The following is an 18,809-nucleotide window of genomic DNA, read 5'->3' as shown; positions in this document are numbered from 1 at the left end:
GCCGCGCCGCGGGCTGCGGGCGGGACGAGCGGAGACCGGCCCCCGGGCAGGACGCGCCGCCGCCCCGCTCCGGCCCCCCCGCCCTTCCCGGGCAGGCCGCGCCTGGCGGTGCTGCGGCGGCTGCGAGCGCGGCGTTCCGGCTCCCTCAGCGCCATGCGGCTCCTCGCCGGCGCCTGCTGCGCGCTGCGGGCGGCAGCGCTGCTGCTGCTGCTCACCCCCGGCTCCCGTGAGTAGCGGCCGCGGGCGGGCGGGCGGGGCGGGCACCGGCAGCCGGGCCGGCCGGTGGCTGCCGCGACAGCCCCGCTGGGTGGACCCAGGCCTCGCCGTGTCGCTGGCGGCAGGGAGCGGGGCTGCCCCGCAGGGTGTCCCTACGCTCGGGTTTGCAGCCGCAAGGAAGTTCGGTGGGTCGCCGGTTCTTGCTTCCCACCGTCCCCAGGCAGAGCTCGGCTGCACGGTGCGCATCGGTGCACGTGGCCCGGCGCTCGGGAGCGGAGCCCTCACAGAAGTAGGGGGCTCAGGCTCGGTACGCGGGACCGTTTTGAAGCAGAACCGAGTAACACGTAAAACAAGAAACAGTGGGAAAACAAGGAGGAAGGGGGTGCGTGGCGTGGGTGTTTGCACCCCACAGAGGGGTGCCGGCCTCGCTCCGCCGTGGGTCCCCTCCTGGAGCGGGGTGGGGGACATACCCCGGCCCTGCAGGTGCCCTCGGCGGAGAGCCAGCGCCTTCCCGCGGGGGGCGGCCGGGCCGGGCGGTCACAGGGAGCCGGGGAAGCCACGGCGGCCCAGGCAGGGGTGGAGTGGAAAGAAACGCTTTCGCTTACCCGCCGTGATGCTGCGCGCACAGGCGGGGCTTCTCGTAGCGCGGGGGCGGCGGGGGACCCGCTGTTGGGACCCGCTGTTGGGACCCGCTGTTGGGACCCGCTGTTGGGACCCGCTGTTGGGACCCGCTGTTGGGACCCGCTGTTGGGACCCGCTGTTGGGACCCGCGGTGCGTGTGTCGCGCTTCTGCCAGGTGCTTGCAGCGATACCCCTTTTCGATGGCCGAGTCGAGAGAATACGCAGCCTCCCGTTTGCCTGTGCTTCAGCCCCGGTGGTAGAAGACCAGATTCGCTGATGCACACTCAGATAAAATGGGACGTACGAGATTCCGAGCTGCCAGAGTTCCCTTTTCGGAAGACTGAAATGCCCCACGTGGTGCCCCATAGCTTTGCTAATTAAAGAAGCTGAAAGTTAGGTACCAAAATGAGCCTACGAAGGGATGTCAGCCAGTCCAACGTTAATATGCTGTTGTTTAATCTGGTGAAGCTATAATATAAATTGATACAAAAAAAGTAAAATGAGGAACGTAAACAGCTTATTGCCCTTTCCAAAAAAGCAAGGGTTTTTTTGTAGAACTTTACCAGTAACCTGTTTACCACTTTGCCAAGATCTTGTGGCTTCCATTTTACAGCTATAGACTGTCATTTCATTTGATACAAGATCGGCTTGCTCTGTCTTTTACCATGCTGCTTCCTGAGTGCGTATGTTGGTTTAACTGAGTGTGCAGTCAGTGCTGTCTCCTGGGGCAGGGGTGATCTCATCTAACTTTCGACAGTCAAATGTAGACCTTCCTCTATACATGAATTTGTTTTCTAGAGCCCGTTTATAACTTGCTGAGAGAATTTGTGCCCTTTTAAGGCTCAGTCTAATGTATCTATTGAACTCTCTGGGGTTTTTTTTCTGCCCACTTACTCAGAAACTTCCAGAAACTACTGCTGAGGTTTGTGTTGGTTTCAGCAAAAGTTTGTGGCTCACTAATGAACGCTGCAGGAGAAAGTGTGTAACCAGTTAAATACTGTGATTTGCAAAAAGTGAAATTGGCAGTAGATTTGTCGTCACTCCAGTTAGATTTTTTGGGCAGACTGCTTATTTCAGTATAATGCTGTTCTTTTATTCTGCTGGAAAGTTTATTTATTTCCATGTGTCGGTGGAGTTAGTGGAAGACACATCACCAAAATGTTACGGTTTGGGAGAAGTCCTTCCCACTGTTACGAAAAGCCCAGCCAACTTCCTGATACCTGAGCAAGTAAGGAGAATCCAGGCTCCCTGGCAGGGAGCTGCCCCCATGCCCTTCCCGTGCTGCTCAGAAAAGATAGTTGGCAACATCTTCCAATAGCCTACCTGTATACAGAACTACTCACAGTACAAAAATGTACCGAGCAGCAGCAGCCTCCAGGCCTGAAAACAGGTATGGTCTCCTCACTTCTCTTAGACTCTTGGGGGACAGCAAAAGGTGTTGTAGCTTTTCAGTCTCAAACTGACCAGGGCTGAGAATCAATTACTTGGGTCTGTGTTGTTTCCTGAAGCCAGCTGTGTTTACAGCTTTCCTTTGCAAGACTGTGAGGTAATTTCACAATGTTAAGGCATGAGGACCTGTCCGAAAAGTTGCGGAGATAAATAATCCTGGCTGACCTCTGTCTCAAGATGAGAATGCCACTTCAAAAAAAAAAAAAAAAAGGTACCAAAAGACCTTGTTCAGTCAAAGGGGAAAAGAAATAGAAAGTGTCCAGATAGCAGCAATTTGAATTTATAGTTTGTCAAAATTGCTAGGCAGATGTTACAGTAGATTTGGGATTGGGAGTTGTTTTTTTTTTTTAATTTCCAGAATTTGAGTTTCATCCATTTCAACTGAGAAGAAGAGTATCCCGATGGTGGAGACTATCTAGGGTGTGGTTATATTAATGTCACCTGCTCTAACATCTCTGCCTTGACCCTTCCAGCACCTCAACTGTTACTCATTCAGATTGCTTAACTGTTGCTGTGCAAGTCAGAGATCTCTCTGACGGACTGTGCAGTGTCAGTGCCTCTGTACTTTTTGGTTTTTTTAAACCAACAGAAGCAGAATGGCTTAAGCGTAAAACTCTCATACTTACCTGCTAGGCATCAAACTTGAGAAGATGCTGAAACAGAATTTTATGTATGACTTTTGGTATGTCCCCAAAATGAATGTGTAAAATTGCGCTTATAAAAATGTGAGTTTATATACCAACATCTTTCTGCAGTCTGAGGTTTAGTCAGACTAGATGTAAAGCCTGTGAGCCCTTAGAAATGTGGTTATCTTAAATGTGAAGGCAGGAGCGGGCAAACTGACCTTTGTCACATGCAGGGATTTGAACGAGTAGTGCCACTTATCCTTCATATACAAATACTAGTAATTTGGTACATGCCTGAGCCAGAGACTACTGATTCCTAGCGTTAAAGGTTCATGGGTGTTATCCACTGTGCTGATTTTTGCAGGATCTGGCAAAACCAAGTCCTTTTAAACTTGTCTTGTCCATTTTCAACAAGTATCGGATCAATCCCCTTTGCTTACCCTGCATCTATCTATGCATTTAGCACAAGCACGGATCTTCAGCTCCTGTGTCTGAAAGCTACTTCTGGAAGCCGAGTTCCAGCTATAAAGCTGGCAGAAGTGGCCTGATTTTGTCCTTTTGAAAGTTTGCTTATCTGAATTGTCTCCAGCTCATGACTTTTCACGCACTAGAGCAACAAAACGGCGAGAGGCCCTGGAAGCACTCAACGTACCAAGCTGTCGTAGCATTTCACAGGAAGCACGCTTGCCTTCAGATACACCCTGCCCAGCCACAAGCAGTTGTGTTTTTAGCTGCAGCTGACCTTAAACAGAGAGGAAGAAAAAGAGTTGTCTGACAAAAATGTCGTTGATCCCCTTTCCCTGTTCTTTTCCAGTGTGTAGTGCTTTGGTGCATTGGTTTTAAGTTTGGTATTTCCTTGGTTTGGTTCTGTTTCATCATGAAAAATGAACACAAGAGCTCCTTTCTTCCCCCTCCAGTCCCCTCCTCCCTTTCCTCTGGATCACGGTGGGAACAAGCATTAGCAGAGTTTCTCTACTCAAGATTTGTGGGCCCAATATTGCAACTAATCCTGTGGCCCAAAGAGCTTTACCTCTGCTTGTGCGCAGCACCTTCCGCCTGCAGCTGGCTGCCGGCTCCTTCCCGCTTCCTTCCTGCGCTCATGCCTGCACTGGTACACCTGGGTCGGTAACCCTTGCGCTTCTGCTCCCTGGAGAAGGCCAGAAACCCTCGCTGTTTTGCTTTGGGCCGGTTGCCCTGTGCAGTCTTTGGTCTCAAATGAGAGTCTCCAGTTGTCAGAGCCATCGCTGCGTAGAAGCATGTGCTGCTTTTCCCTTTGCCTTAGCCCAGGAATCCTTCCTGCCTCCTTGGTTCAAGTTTCCTGCTGTCTCTGCAGATACACACACTTCCAAATCCAAAACCACAGTCTGAGGACAGAGAAGTAGGGGAATAGTGTCAATCTTCTTTTTCTTACCATGTCCTGTTTGCTGCCACATGTTACAATGTGGCATATGCTTATGCAGTGCCCCATATTAAGATGTATTGGTATTCTGGAGCAACTGTTTGTGATCCAAATTAAGCAACTTGTCAATTTGGGGTTTTTTTGAGAAGGGAAAAGAAAAAAGTTTTATCTTTTAAGCTGGATAAGGTCCTTGACATCTTTCAAGGTGTGCAGTCCAACCTGATCTGAACTAGGGCTAATACAGTCCTGCCTTCCCTTCCACAGCTGGTTCCTTCCCTTCTCTTTCTTCTAATCCTACAGGGAGTCAGTTCTGCTGGTTGATGCAGCAAAAAACATGGTGTACTGTTGGGGAGGGGGTGTAACGTCAGTTTTCTGTTGGCTTAGCTTCCTCAGTCAGATCATTGTTAAATGTGGGGGGAAGAGCTCTGATGTGGACCACTTTCTGTAGGATTGGGTCCTTCCTGGGGAAGCTGTATTTAGCTGTGTCACATCCTCCTTTTTTGTCTGCTTGCTTTCCCTAAGCTCCCTCATGAAACAGTCTAACATATCTTGCAGTGCTGCCATCAATCTTGATATCGCAGGGGTGGGATACAGTGAGTGGTTTGACTTTTTTTTTTTTTTTTTTTGCAAACATTACCACTCTGAGACCTTCACTAAGGTTTTGCAACTACTAAGAAAATGTCCTATTTCTGTGATACTTAGTTCATGTTATTTGCCTTTAGTAGGATATTGTTACAAATTACCAAAACTGAACTGCTTGGCAAAGACAGAATCCACAACTGATCCTCTTACATGCATGTGAATGCCAGAGTTTTCTTTTTGTGTGGTTTATCTTTAAATTTTACCACTTGTGTGTAGACCAGGCCTGAGGACAGAGTAATCGGGCCTCAATTAGTCTTTAGGGTATGATAGTATTTCACCAGAGGTGTGATCTTCCTCTGTCCCACTCCCCACCTGCAGAATGCTTAGTGGAAGCATTAACATGCTGTTAGTCCCAAACTAAGTAATTCTGCTTGTTAGTGGAGCTTGTTATCTTACCATGCTGTCCATGTCGGGGCAGAGCAAGTGCCCATCTGCCTGCAAAGGCCTTGCAGACTTTATAGGAAAAGATTTACATGAGAGATTCTTTTCTTCTGCTGTAGGCAATGCACATCATGTTATTACTGAAGGAAGGTGCCTGATTTTCTACCTCTTGCTTCTTTCAGTCTCCTTTCATGTCAAGGAAGAAGAGAACTTGGGATGGTGATGATGGGGAAGATAAAACTGAGGATGGGAAGGAGTTCCAGTTCATTTGATGGCTGGGTAGTGCAAATACAGTTTTTGATGTGCTAAAAGCAGGCTGTTGTGGTACCATGCTTTTATATCATCATTATACCTAACTCCTGTCCGTGGTAGTTTAGTCATTTATATGCCCAAAGCAAGTGACAGATGCTGCACTAGCTTTTTCTTCTTTCATTTCTTAGTAATAAAGTGCCTAAATCTGTCTCACTCTTTCTTGTTTTCTATGTTCAAAATGAAGAGATGAACATCTCCAGCAGTACTGCACCCTTCAGCACGGTTCCAGACCCTAAGTTGCAAGGTAATACTCTTGGCATTTCTGTTGCTGTTCCTCAGTAGCATTGAGAAAAGCAATGTGTATTATTGTATGCCTCAAACTGTCTTGTAATAGTTTGCCCTTTATTTCATTTTATGTAATTGTGAACAGCTGTAGGACATGAGGATGGTACTTTGATTGTCACATCTATTCCGAAACAACTAAAGACATTTAAGAGGAACAGTAGAACACAACTCAATCCTCATATCCTTAGGTAACCTAGAGCAACAGAGAGGAGAAGAAATAAAATGGCAGAATTTTATGTATAGAAATAGAAATAACTGCCAACATCAATTTACAGTTAAAAAGACATCCACCAGCTCAAGAAGTCTGCTAGGCTAGAATTGAGTGCTCTTGAGAAAAAGGCAAGGCACTTTTTCATTTGATTTTTAATGTCAAAATGGATTCTAGTTCCACCATGCTTGAGCTCATTGCTAAAGTACACATTTATTTCATAGTGTTATCTCATTTGACTGCATTAAGCTCTATGCCTTTAAGCATGTGCCATGCAAAGGCGTATTCCTTGAGTCATTTTTGTCTTGTACTACTTCGCTCATCTCATTTGCTCTTGGCCAGCGACATGGGACGTATAGTCAATACTCTGCTCATTGACTCACTCTGTCTTGTGTTAATTCCATCACTGACTCACACCCAAATTCCAGGCAGTGTACGTGGTTTCTTTTCACCTGTATGAGCATGCAGTCCACATCCAGATGTGTTCCCAGGATTGCAGAAGTAAGCACTCGGAACCTGGGGGAAACCCAAAGCTGTGTTCTGGTTACAGCACTGGGCCAGTGCAGGAAAGGTTTAGCCCCATACACGTACATGGCTTACACTGGTATAAAAGCCTACATAAGGAAGAAAGAATGTGTTTGTAATTGTACAGTCATGTACTGTTTCTCAAGAGCAATTAAACCTGCAGCTTAATATCCCAGGTATGTCAGTGTGAGGGTTTTTTGTGCAGTACTCAATGATGGGGCTGGTTGGCTATGATTGTACCAAAGAAAAAGCAAAGAGGAGTAAAGAATTCAGACGGAGAACTTTTGGGCACTGTTGTGCATACAGTGTAACTATGTTCTTGCTGCTTTGAGATCTGGAAGCATTTTACAAAAGGATCAAACCATCTGCTTTGGGATGGAATACTCTGCTGTATTCCCACTTGTAGAGTGCACACACAGATACCCCAAGGAAACCATTGTTGTGGGTACTTTAGTTATAGTATGTTAAAATGAAAATGAGTAATATTTCTTCTCTTGTTTTGTTTTTTCCTTGAAGGCAATAACAGTTCATTCAATCTCACTGTTATATCATTCACACAATCTACAGCAACATCTGCAGTAGGTATGTATCTGTTCATCTGTCTGTTACTATGAACTTAGAAGCTAGCTCCAAACCTACCCCAGATCATACCAAATTCTAAAAAAATACCCATCAAACCATGGGTGCTTGAGAAAGGCATTATCATTTTAGGGCTGGGAGGCAACATGTAAAACAGCTCTTGAAATGAAGCTATACTGTTTTTCAAGTTTAGGTACTGTGCTTCATCAGTAGAAGCGCTGATGTTTGTGATAACATTGAAAAATGTGATAATCAAAATAAAACTTCAAGGAAGAATTGAAAGAAGTTGGTCTTTTTAATGTTCATTCTTTGTCGCTGAGCAAAATTCTTCCATTTTCCTGAAGCAAAGATGAATAGGTTATTGTGCAAACAGTGAGTATCTGTTTAATGTTATTTCACAGCAGGTAGATTCAGGGTATAATGAAGTTCTGGAGGCTTGAGTTTCAAGAGTAAGATTCCATTGCCTTTTAGATAATACTCATGGCACCTTATACCATAGAAAATAGTCCTTATAAAGCTCACAGCACAAAACAGCAGAATTCAAGCGAGCCGCAAGTAGCAGATCTGGAACAATCTGTCACAGATACTTCTGCATTGTTCTAGCACTACCATCTTTCCTTCACAACTTGGCAAAAGAACTGTAGGTAAGGGTGATTTCCCAAGGCAGCAGTGTTGCAGTTCTGATGCTCCAACATAAGTAATATGTTTACAAAACACATCTTTGTCGAAAGAAGAAATAGCTGTATTAGATCAACTAGTAGAGTTTGAAAGCAGCTATTTAACCTAGGACACAAACAGTTCATTCACTTGTATTTGCAGTGTTCCAGCTGTTGGCTATGTCGGTATGAGATTATGAAAAAAGGTAAATAAATAAAAAAAAAAGGTCTTTTGGAAGAACTTGTTACAGGCATATTTCACCACATCAGTAAAGACTGGATAGTAATTCATGTCATGCAGTTGTTCAGCCTGTGATGCACAGATAAAAGGTTATAACTGAGAGAAGAGAAGCTAGTTTCCTGCATGAACTGCGTCCCCTTTGTGCTAAGAGCCATGTGAAAGCAGGGCCTGCCCTAAGATACTTTGTGGAGTTTTATTCTGATCATAAGATCCCAGTTATGTTGTTGTTTCCAGTATGGCTTTCGCTTTGCATCTCTGTAATCTTCAGATAACCTCTGAGCTACCACACTCAGAAGATTGCTTGTTACTCATTTAAGAATAAAATACTCACCAGGGAAAAAAGACAATCTCTGCAAAGACCTTCCTTTTGATACAAGGCAGTGGTGCAGTGCCTCATTCCATTGCCTGCAGTGTACCGGTTTAAGCATGTCTGACTTGGAAAGTGGAGAGATGGTTGCAATCCCCTTGTTGCCTTAGGGCCTTCCCTATGTGTAAAGCCATTGTTAACCACAGGTGTTTTCACCCTCTGCTCCAACCCTGACTGAGGGGTTCTTGCAGAGGTTTGAGCTTTACCATCTCTACATAATAACAGTGAAAAGAGACCTGAGCCTTTTACTGTTAGTACTGTTAGGCACAGGCACAGTACAAACCTAACAGCCATGCTTATGTGGTTTGAGTCATGTCCTCCTCTTTTTTTTTTTTTTCTTGGTTTTTTTTTTCTTTTCTAACAGTCCACGGATTTTTAAGACCATGTTCATCCATTTTGATTATTTGTCTTTACCTCTTCAGGGTAAAGACTACTGGATATATGTACTTAGTTTTGCTTAAAGTCTGTGCTTTTTTTTCCTTTCTTTCTTTCTTTGGAACCTTTCCACGACAGGAGCAAAAGTCTGTTTCATTCAATCATTTTCCATGCAAAGGAGAGTGTTTATTTATTTTACGATGAGCATTCAATAATAATTATTTCGTATGTTAGCACAGTGCTTTTGTGGTTTGACTTGTATTCTAATTGAACAAGAATGAACACTAAGGGAGTAGTGCGTGCTGCTAAGAATTCTTATCTTTATGCTACATATATAGTTTGATTGATGGATATAGCATAGCTATTTATTGTTTAAACACAGGTAGCATACAAAGTAAAATATTTGTCTCCTTCAAAAATAAGTTGTCATAAACCTGAACTATATTACTGCCATGCATTCCTTTTTAAATAAATATTAACTCAGTCTGGGTTTGTTTAGTGTGATGTTCAATGAAGCCCAGCTGGTCTTTTGGGGGAAAAGTAATGGGGGGAATAAAAGATAAAAGGACAGATGTTGCTAGCAAATGTTCTTTCATCTGTTGGTAAAATAGTACGGGTGAGATTGTTCAAAGATACAGAAGAACAGATTGGTGCCCGATTTACGTCAGCTCCCCAAATTCTCCAGCTGCCTCAAATAGCCTCCCACTGATGTTTTGAACTGACTGATGCGAAATACATCATGAAAGATAAGTCTGTAGGAGATTTAACCAGATTTTACTCTTTATGTTACATCACCAAGTGCTGTAAGATAAAGTAAGAAAATAGGATGGCTAGTAGACAAGGGAGGAGGGGAAAATGTGCAAATTTGCTGAAATTCCTCATGATAGCTGCTTGGATATTTTTTGTGCTGACTTCAGGTTTTCTGTAGGGTAATTTAATGCCCATGGAATAAGTACCATCTTTGTGTAACCTCATCTAATACCATTATGCATGGAACAATTAACCATCATACTGCTCAGAAACACAAGCAAGTTTGACACTCGGAAATCATGGCTAAAAAAAACCCCAACAACAAATACCCACAGAAAACTAACTGGTTGAAACTTGCATTCAGATTTGTCTTTCTTTCGGTATCTTTTATATTAGGAATGCAGTCACCAGGTGTGGTTTCATGTGATATAACTGTAGATGGTTTCCATACAGACGTTTCCTTGCTTATTTCCTACAATGAGGAAACATTTGATATTTATAGATCATTGTGCCTTTGGGGAGTTTACCTGTCACCATTAAAATGTGCCCTGAATTTTATCTGATGTGTTTTACACATGCTTCATAGAGGAACTGAATTTCCTAATTGTAACAAGGTAAGCACATAAATATAGTACTCCAACTGTTCCATCTCAATGAATGCTCATTTCAAAGTGTTTCCTACGGTTATGGCACAATACATCAAAGAACAGGAAAATAAATAACATTTACTATGGGGACTGTATTGGGCTGTTTTGGTAGTTTTAATGTTAAATGTCTCAGAAAAGTGTTGTGTAAGCCAGTTCCTTTCTGAATGCTTAAATTGTTGCATTGTTTGGTTTCTTTAAGTTTTTGATGTTCACATCTGAAGTAGTGATACTTAAGTCTTAGCAAAGACACTATTCTGTGTGTAGCTACTCACATTTTAAAGCACGCTTCCAGGAAGATTATTCTGTAGAAGCGTTTTAGATGCTGTATAAAAAAGCAGAAATTGAATATCAAGTTTACTGTGGAATTGAGAAGAAACTACCTATTCTTCAGTTCTAGTTTTAGACAATTTCAAAAAAACATGGCTATAATTAGACATTTGAATGTCCGTAATAAAAAGCTTTTGCAGTGGTTAACATGAACATAAGCTTGTATGAGGTTATAGAAATAATACACCTGCAAATGGAGGTTTTTCTCCCTAAAATTCCCTCACATATAAAAGCTTTTTGCCTCATATTGTCTGCTTAGAGAAATGTTTGTTGCATAACAGGCTCATGTTTCTTGTTAGTTGCTTCTTAATTAAATAAGTAATTATTCTTGAGATCATCCTAGCTGGGTGCCTTCCACTAGGGTTCTAAGGATTTTTCTATAAATATCAATCTCTATTATTCTTGAATTTTGCTTCATGGTATTTTTATTCTGAACAGTTCACTACTGCTTTCTGAGGAGGGAAGGGGAAGTGTCAGGTAAAAGCAGAGTAAAAGTTAAAGAGTTTAGGTGTCAATTAAACTTGAAACAGCATTCCAGTCTTTGTTTTAACCTTGGCAAGACAGCTTGCTACTAAATAAATGATAGAAGCCAGCAGATTTACTTTGGTCGAACTTTTATCACGTGTGGAAAAACCTCTTGAGCATTAAGTTTACCACATGCAGAATTCTCTCTGGTAAGTATAATATACATGCAGCCTTAGCAAAGCTAGTGTTTCATTCAAAAACAAGTTAAAGATTAAGTCATTACTGAAATGGGGGGGGGGTGTGCGTTCTCATGCAAAAACTGTTCTTATCAGAAAAGCTTTGTTATCTGAAAAGTTGGTGCTTCAAGTGGAAAGTTACTCTTGATGCAGAATTTTATCACATTTTCAAATACTGTAAGTTAGGGATGATTCTGTGGAACTGGATAATGATATCCAAAGAAAAACACCTTTCTAAAAGTTATCAGCTATTATCCAGGTTTGCTTTACAGCTTTTCCTTTAAACTATTCTTGACCTTGAGCCCAAGACATCAGAAGTTGGGTCTTTCCAAAGGAAATGCACAGGCGAAGAGTCTGTTAGCAAGCCTGGATATCCAGGCAGTGGCATTTTCATTGTTACTCTGTCATCCTATTTGGGCATGATAAATGCTGTCTTACTCAATGAGTATACAGTTGATTATCTTTATGTATTTTTCTGTGTGATATCACAAATAAAAATTTCCTAGGTGTGTCGACCAATACTACTCATCTGACCAGCCAGCCCACTAACACCACTATGCCTGTCACCTTGACAACTCAGACCACCAAAACCAGCCAGACAACAAGGTCCACCACAGCTTCATCAGTCACATCATCCCAACTCAACACCACAGTGGCCGTGACCACTTCCAAAATTTCTTTGACTTCTGTAACAGGTGAGATCACATTTCAAGAAGCTCATAGACACTTGTACATTGACATGTGTTCCACAATTGTAGAATTGTTAGTTTTACAGTGGTATAACAGAGAATGTATTTGCATGCTGAAAAACGGGAATAAAGTGGGGGTTTATTACTAAGTTGGCTATAATAACACTGCTTTGAGCACTCCACTTACTTAAATAAGGCTTCACTTAACGTGAGAGACTTGACATACTTAGGAGAAAAAAAAACCACCAATGTGAGTGGTGAGAACCAGCAGCCACCAGTGAGGAGATCAGCAATGTTAGGGAGAAAGCCTGGCTTTTGAATACAACTTCTGTATTTGTTCAGCTCTCCCTTCTACAGCTCACCTGAACTCATCTCTAATACTTTCTTTTTCATAGCTGACCTGTGGCTCAAAATACATCTGCTGGCTTGGTAGAAAGACTGAGTTCTGTTAGCAATGTAATTAATTCTGTCCCTAATGGAGAATAGAGTATGACTATGAATGAGTCACACTTTATGTGAAAGTTGTCAAATACAGTTTGACAGCAGCCTTTAATACGAAAACAGTAAGTGTGGAATTCAGTACTTGCAGTTAGCTGCTTGTTCGCATCGCTTTGTGCTTACACTTCCAAACAGATTGGGGTTGCTCATGTCAGTGAAGTCTTACTGAATAGGTGAAGATGTGTTCAGCAGAGCTTTTTTTTTTTTTTTTAGTTGGCCACGTAATGCTCCCTGTGGCAAGTATAAACAGAGATTGGCAAAGGCTGGCTCTTTTGTTTGGAGTTTATAGCAGATAAAACCAGTTTTTACACAGAAACTGCTGTGGCTTATCAGAGGTCATGTTATCTATGTCAATATTTGTGTTGGGCTGTAGAGCTGGTCTTGCGTGTGGAGAGTGAGGGTGCAATTCTATCGGACAAGGTAAAGATATCTGACAGCTCATTGCCACCAGATTTTAGCACCACCACATAACCTATACTGCTTGACTTGGGTGTTGTTGGACCCCTCTGCAGGCTGACTCAGGATGCTCATCGGAAAAGCAACTTCCTTTTCTGCTTGGGTTAATTTCAGGCCAGCTTAGTGAGTTAAATTGGCTCACGGAGGGTATGAAAGCACTAGAACTGGCCTGAGGAGGGCAGGAACTGCATGTGTGGAAGGAAGGGAAAGCAGGGGACAAAAAGGGAGGGGAAAGAGGGAGCTGGAGAGGAAAAGGGGCAGTCTTTCAGAGACAGCAAGCAGTTGGGTCAGCTGCCTCTGTCACCAGAAACTGGCACTTAAAAATGGAGCTCTAGGTTTCAGTGTGCATGGCTGGTGTCTTGCCTGTTGATCTGTGTTAAATTTTTCTAATTGTGTTTTTAGATGATATATTAATGGGGAGGGCAGGATGTAGAGAAGTCCCTCAAAACACAATTTTGCAAGCTCTGTAAAAAGTGCCTTTTGTTGTCTTCTTTTCAGCCACATCAAAATCTGAGGCTGTTGTACCCAAAACCTCCAGATTTGATGTGGGCAGTTTTGTAGGTGGCATTGTGCTGACACTTGGAGTCCTAGTTATTCTCTACATCGGATGCAAAACCTACCACTCTAGAAGAGGCATACAGTACAGAACCATGTAAGTTCCCATCAATTTTTCACTTTCTTGAGGGGAACAAGGACAAACAGAACAAGGAGTATGAACTCTGATACATACATTTGTTTAATGTACATGATATTAATGTCATTAAGGGATTTAATGGTGATATTTTTGTCTTTCACCACTTCAGCTATTCCTCATTATTACTATGCCACTCTTCTGTGTGGGTTTTTTCTCTGATCTCTTATATAATTTTTTTTTTTTTTTTTTAAAGAATACTTGTCCTTTAGCTATTCCATCAATAGATAACCTTCCCTTGAAATGTTTGCTCCAATTTGCAACACTTCTGGTTCTTCCTAACACTTTCTCATAGACTCTTATTTTTCTATTCACTCTTTAGTGTTTTTCTCCCCCTTGCCATTATTTTTTTTTGTAGTAGCTCTATTTTCTATTACCTCTATGACATCTTCTTAGAACTCTGTTACCATCTCTTTTGTATCACCTTCTATGTACCTTCAAGTCTAGTTCGAGCAGCCAGTTTTAAAGCCAGACATCTAATATTCCACATTCTTAAGCCACCACTCTTGAACTGATTCCTTTATTTATTGTCACAGAAAACATTTGAAAGCAATATGGCCATTATTCACATTTTTAAAAGCATAGCATTTGATTGTTGTCAATACGTGAACTTAGACTTTTGCCCCACCTTGCAACATAGGCAGGCCGACTAGTTAATCTCTAATACTTAGTTTTCTCTACTACCCTCTTCTCAACTCCAGAAACCTGTCCATAAAATCATATGCACTGAACCTGCTGTAAATACTTTTCACACATCCATGAAATGAGAAGTAGCATTAATTTAACTGTACAGGCATCTGCATGTGAACTACTCATTTCATATCATTACTATTACCCTGAAATTGGGTAAATCTGTCAGATGAACCAGCCTATCTGTGCGTTTTTTGTATTCACTTACTGTGAGGGTAGCTGAGAGTCTTAGATAAAGTCTGTGCTGTGGATGTTGAAATGTGTAGGCTGGATCCCACCTAAAGTCACTTGTTTACTCTGTGTATGCCAGTGACTTTCCACCTTGTCTGAGCTGCAGGCTGCTGGTATTTTCCCTGTGGAGTGCAGGTGCTGTACAGCAAATACAAGCCTATCTTGCTCTTCTTAATCATCTTTTCAAGACCTTTTAGAAATTGGCTGTGGGCTTCTGTCAGTCTGTACAGTACAAGTTGAAAAACACTGATTTAACTGAATTCTTTGCCACCAACTTCTTCCAGGCAGCTGGTCTCTCTCCTTTATGTTACCAGATTGGGGGACAGGAGGTAGTAGGTCCAGTCTTGTCTTGGGTATGGTTCTTCTCTGTGGAGCTACTCTTTTCCTTTCTTTTGTAGCATTCATTTCTGAGAGCACAGAACCAGTCAGACATCTGATTTTTACTTCATCTTGTATCTCACCCGTTTCTTAATGAATAGTTCAACCAAAATTGTACCATTTCACTTGCTGTTTATACTCAGCTGTACTCTGTTTTCTTCCAGGCTTCCAGACTTACCTCCTTGTCCCACATTTCATTTAGGACCTGGGAATTCTTAAAACTAGATTGCTTTTCTTTTTCCTATTCAGTATCACCCATCTCAGTTGAGAAGCTTGTTTTAAGTGAGGTGATGTCATTAGATTTGTTGGGATGCTAGCGTTTAGGCCTTGTGCTTTCTCCCTGTCCTGACTCCTGCTTGCTGGGGACAGAATTCAACCAGTCCCTGCTGCACGTTTACCCACAGTGGTGTCTGAATGGATATTGTAGAATTCAGATCAACAGTCTCTTTAAAACAAAGGAAATGTGTCAATGAGCATGTGGCTTTGATTACCTGTCACTACTGGGTGCAGGTAAGATAGGATAAAAATGCCTGAGCAACAGGTGATCTAAAAATATATACTTGAATGAAATGTGAAAGCCAAAATGTTAATAAGGCTAGTGGAGCTTGGAGTGATGACAAAATGAAATTGTTCTATTGACTTCAGGCTTGGCTCAAAGATGACTGTAATACCCAGATCAATGTGCCCTCCTTAGCCCTTCCCAGCAAGACAGCCTCTGTTCACAAAATAACCTTCTTGGCAGTGGCTGGGTGGCTTTTTCTCATGCTGACTGTTGTTTGTACTGCAGAACATTAATTACTGTGTTTCTGTTACAGTGATGAACATGATGCCATCATTTAAGGAGACTTCAGGGAAGGAAGTGTTGGAAACCCATCCTATCACAGCTGTTCTAACTTCTGAAAGAGTTCCTTTTGTAAAAATAATCACAGTCTGTAACCTCTCCTGGGTGTGATCCTGCAAAATGTTGAGAACACCCTGATTATTTTTTGGCATTGGCTTTCATAAGAAGAGAAACTCCAGCACTTTGTAGAGACAGTATTTTCTTTTACCAGTATTTGTAACCAAATTTGAAGAAACACATATATTGTCATTTTAAGATATACATACAAGTCTCTAAACAGCTAATTACTAGCACAGTGAATCACGTCATTGCAATTCTAATCAAGTTCCATAATTTCTCACATATTGCATAAATCCTGTGTGTTCCATAGTGGATATAGTTGGTTAAATAGGATACCTTTGAGACCAAGCATAGGTTTTTGCAAATAAAATGGGGGGTTTTCCCAACATTTTTTATGAAGTTGTATTTATTTTGAAGTTTGATGTGAACTTCAGTTTAGAAATTTTGAACAATTCAGTTAATTTTTACTAGGCTATAAAGGGATGTGGTTTGCTAACTGTATTAGAAGGTGATAACAAGTACTTAAACTTGAGTCATTAGCTTACCAGTGACCTGCAGAGACTTTCCTCAACAGGCTATACAATGAGACTAGCTGCAGGAAGTATGGACAGACTGGAGATGTTCATCCACAACCTTTTTCTCTAAATGAGTCCTTATAAGAAAAAAGACTGTGTAATCCATACTTTTTTTTTCTAGTATGTCCTAATGAAGGATGTGCAATTGAAGATAAAAAAAGTAAAAAAAGTAATTGCATCATCGTAAATATGATGAAATACAAAAATTGCTTCTAAAAATTGGCTTTTAAGTTGAATGCAGCAATCATTTGGCTCTAGGGTTTATTATGAAGCTGTATGCAGTGTTTTAGCAGCATTTGACAAGCATTGAAAGTTACAGAGAAGTGGAAAATCTGTAAGATAGCATTTTAGAACAATATAATCTGGATTTTACAACTGTTTTCAGAACTTGGTACTGCTGCACACATGTACAGAGGTCTGGTCAGAAGCCCACTGAAGGCAACAGGGCATCTCTCAGAAGGCCTCTAGATTCAGGCCCAAGCACACTGGGAGTCCTGTGCAAGGTAGCTGATGCTCCTTCCATCTCACTTCTGCATTTACCCTGAGGTAAACCTGCTGTCTTCAGTAGACGGGCTCCTGATTCACACTGGTGTAAGGAAGGCTAGAGCAAGGATCAAGAAACACAGGTCTGTACCTCCTTACGTCACTGAGTAATTGTTCGGTCCTGCTCAGGCTCTACTTGTAGACCTCTCTGTGGTGAGGAGGGTTGGTGTAGTGGGACTCGACCATCCTGGTTACTGCTGGCACTAGTCCATCATGCAGGGCATAGTGGGAGGTGGTGACAGCTGAGGAAGGTCCCGATGGGAAGTGCATTATAGGTGTGTCAGGAGGCTGGGGTACAGCACATCAGGGAAATAAAACTATAGCTCTGACAGAGGTTAATTTTTTTTGTTGAGCAATAGTTCGTTCTGACATGCAGTGCTGAAGTGGCCGTATGGATGTTTGGGTTCTTTCCTTTTTCACATGGAGAAGTAAAACTCTTGTTTCTGAAGCACAGCTGACTCCAGCAAACCATGGCTAGTGAGCAGTCTCAATAGCACCAGCCACGCACCTGAGATGAGGGTAGCAGGGTTGTGCTGGTTTATACTGAGATTGAGGTACAGGGGGAAGAGTGATTTGAAGTAGCTTTTGTTGGTTTTCTTAATTGTGGTGTTTGGAAAACTGTTTTTGACTTGAAGAATTTGAAAACAATTCTTCCACAGTACTGCAATTCCTTACTTTGAGTTGTACTTAATTGTCTTCGTTTCCACAGTTCTTAGGATTGTCTGATCTCTGTTGTATAGATGAATAAATAAATATTTGGAGTTACTTTACCAATTTCAGTTGGATTTTTATTTTATTAGACTGTTTCAAAATTCCCCTCAACATGTTCCACAGTTGTATGTATTGAATAAGAAGTGTTCAACACATTTTTAAATGCTTGATTACCAGTCTTAGTACATTTTTGCCCAGATCAATCATTTGTAATGTGTTTTGTAATCTAATTATTACCATAAAGCAAAATTATGTGCTTAAGATTTCAGAGGTGTCAATGCAAACAGAAAACCTGACTCCTCCTTTCAAGGAAGTCCAATTGATAAATCTTACCTTTAACGTTACATTTGCTTTCCAATAGTAAACAAAAGCCTAGCTTTAAATTACACATGTATAAAGTGAGATGAACAGGACTGCTTTTCAGTGTGTCATACCACCACTATGTATTTCAGCCTCAGTCCTGGAGGTCACTCTACAGCATTGGAACAAGCAGTGGACCTGAATTTTGCTATGCTCTACACGCATAGAGTGGTTGATTGTATTAAATAATCAGGATTTTTTAATGCTAAATTACTGTTTCAGTTATGTTAACTAAACATTGGCCCTTAAGATTTTGTAAGGAAAAAGTAACTGAAAGGGCTTGGCACAAGAGTCTACCACGTTGTAGACCAGTATGAGGTATAAAGCTTAAGTAGGAGCAAAAGACGGGAAAAGGTCTTTTATCTCGTAGACTGATGTCTAGTGCTATCCCAGGCAGCGGGGAAACAAAATATAGAGTAGTTGCAAGGGGCCTAGAGCAACTGCCTGACCAGTTCAGGGTGGACCAAGTTAAAGCATGTTCTCAAGGGCATTGACCAAATGCCTCTTGAACGCTGACAGGCTTAGGGCATTGACCACCTCTCTAGGAACTCTGTCCCAGTGATCAACCACCCTCTTGGTAAAGAAATGTTTCCTAAATGTTCCTTCATGGAAGTCTCTTTCCACTCACTTCTCTGGTGATCAGTTATCCTAAATTCAATCATTAGTTTATGATCTGTTTATATTCATTTTATGCTACAATTTTTTAGCATAAATAGCTCCTCCCCTTCTCTAGGTATACTTATGCTACAGTCTTTCAGCTGTTCCTTGAGGGAGTTTAT

General features: G+C 41.9%; 2 protein-coding genes across 5 annotated transcripts in view; one reads left to right on the top strand and one right to left on the bottom strand.

The window, feature by feature from the left end:
- The window catches only part of LOC308059341 (uncharacterized protein), a gene marked incomplete at its 5' end in the record, with an annotated part of 203,844 nt that extends 202,641 nt beyond the window's left edge, over nucleotides 1-1,203 (bottom strand). For 3 of the 4 annotated variants that reach the window (XR_013926203.1, XM_080376517.1, XM_080376518.1), the window contains one exon: nucleotides 822-1,203. Coding sequence is in view for 2 of the 4 variants with exons in the window: in XM_080376517.1 (XP_080232643.1) it covers nucleotides 822-1,203 (382 nt within the window). The remainder of the gene's footprint in view (nucleotides 1-821) is intronic. The other variant, XR_013926204.1, reaches the window with a different exon arrangement.
- On the top strand, nucleotides 56-17,729 carry TMEM123 (transmembrane protein 123). Its single transcript, XM_080376516.1, has 6 exons — nucleotides 56-226; nucleotides 5,831-5,890; nucleotides 7,181-7,246; nucleotides 11,814-12,002; nucleotides 13,449-13,602; nucleotides 15,756-17,729. The coding sequence occupies exons 1-6, from the start codon at nucleotides 154-156 to the stop codon at nucleotides 15,778-15,780; spliced, it is 567 nt and encodes a 188-aa protein (XP_080232642.1). The 5' UTR covers nucleotides 56-153; the 3' UTR covers nucleotides 15,781-17,729.
- The last annotated feature ends 1,080 nt before the right edge of the window (nucleotides 17,730-18,809 follow it).

Source organism: Falco punctatus, assembly GCF_963210335.1.
Source record: "Falco punctatus genome assembly, chromosome: 2".
In the NCBI taxonomy this organism is placed as follows: Eukaryota; Metazoa; Chordata; class Aves; order Falconiformes; family Falconidae; genus Falco; species Falco punctatus.
Note: the sequence above shows the minus strand (reverse complement) of the source record. Positions and strands in the feature narration are given on the sequence as shown.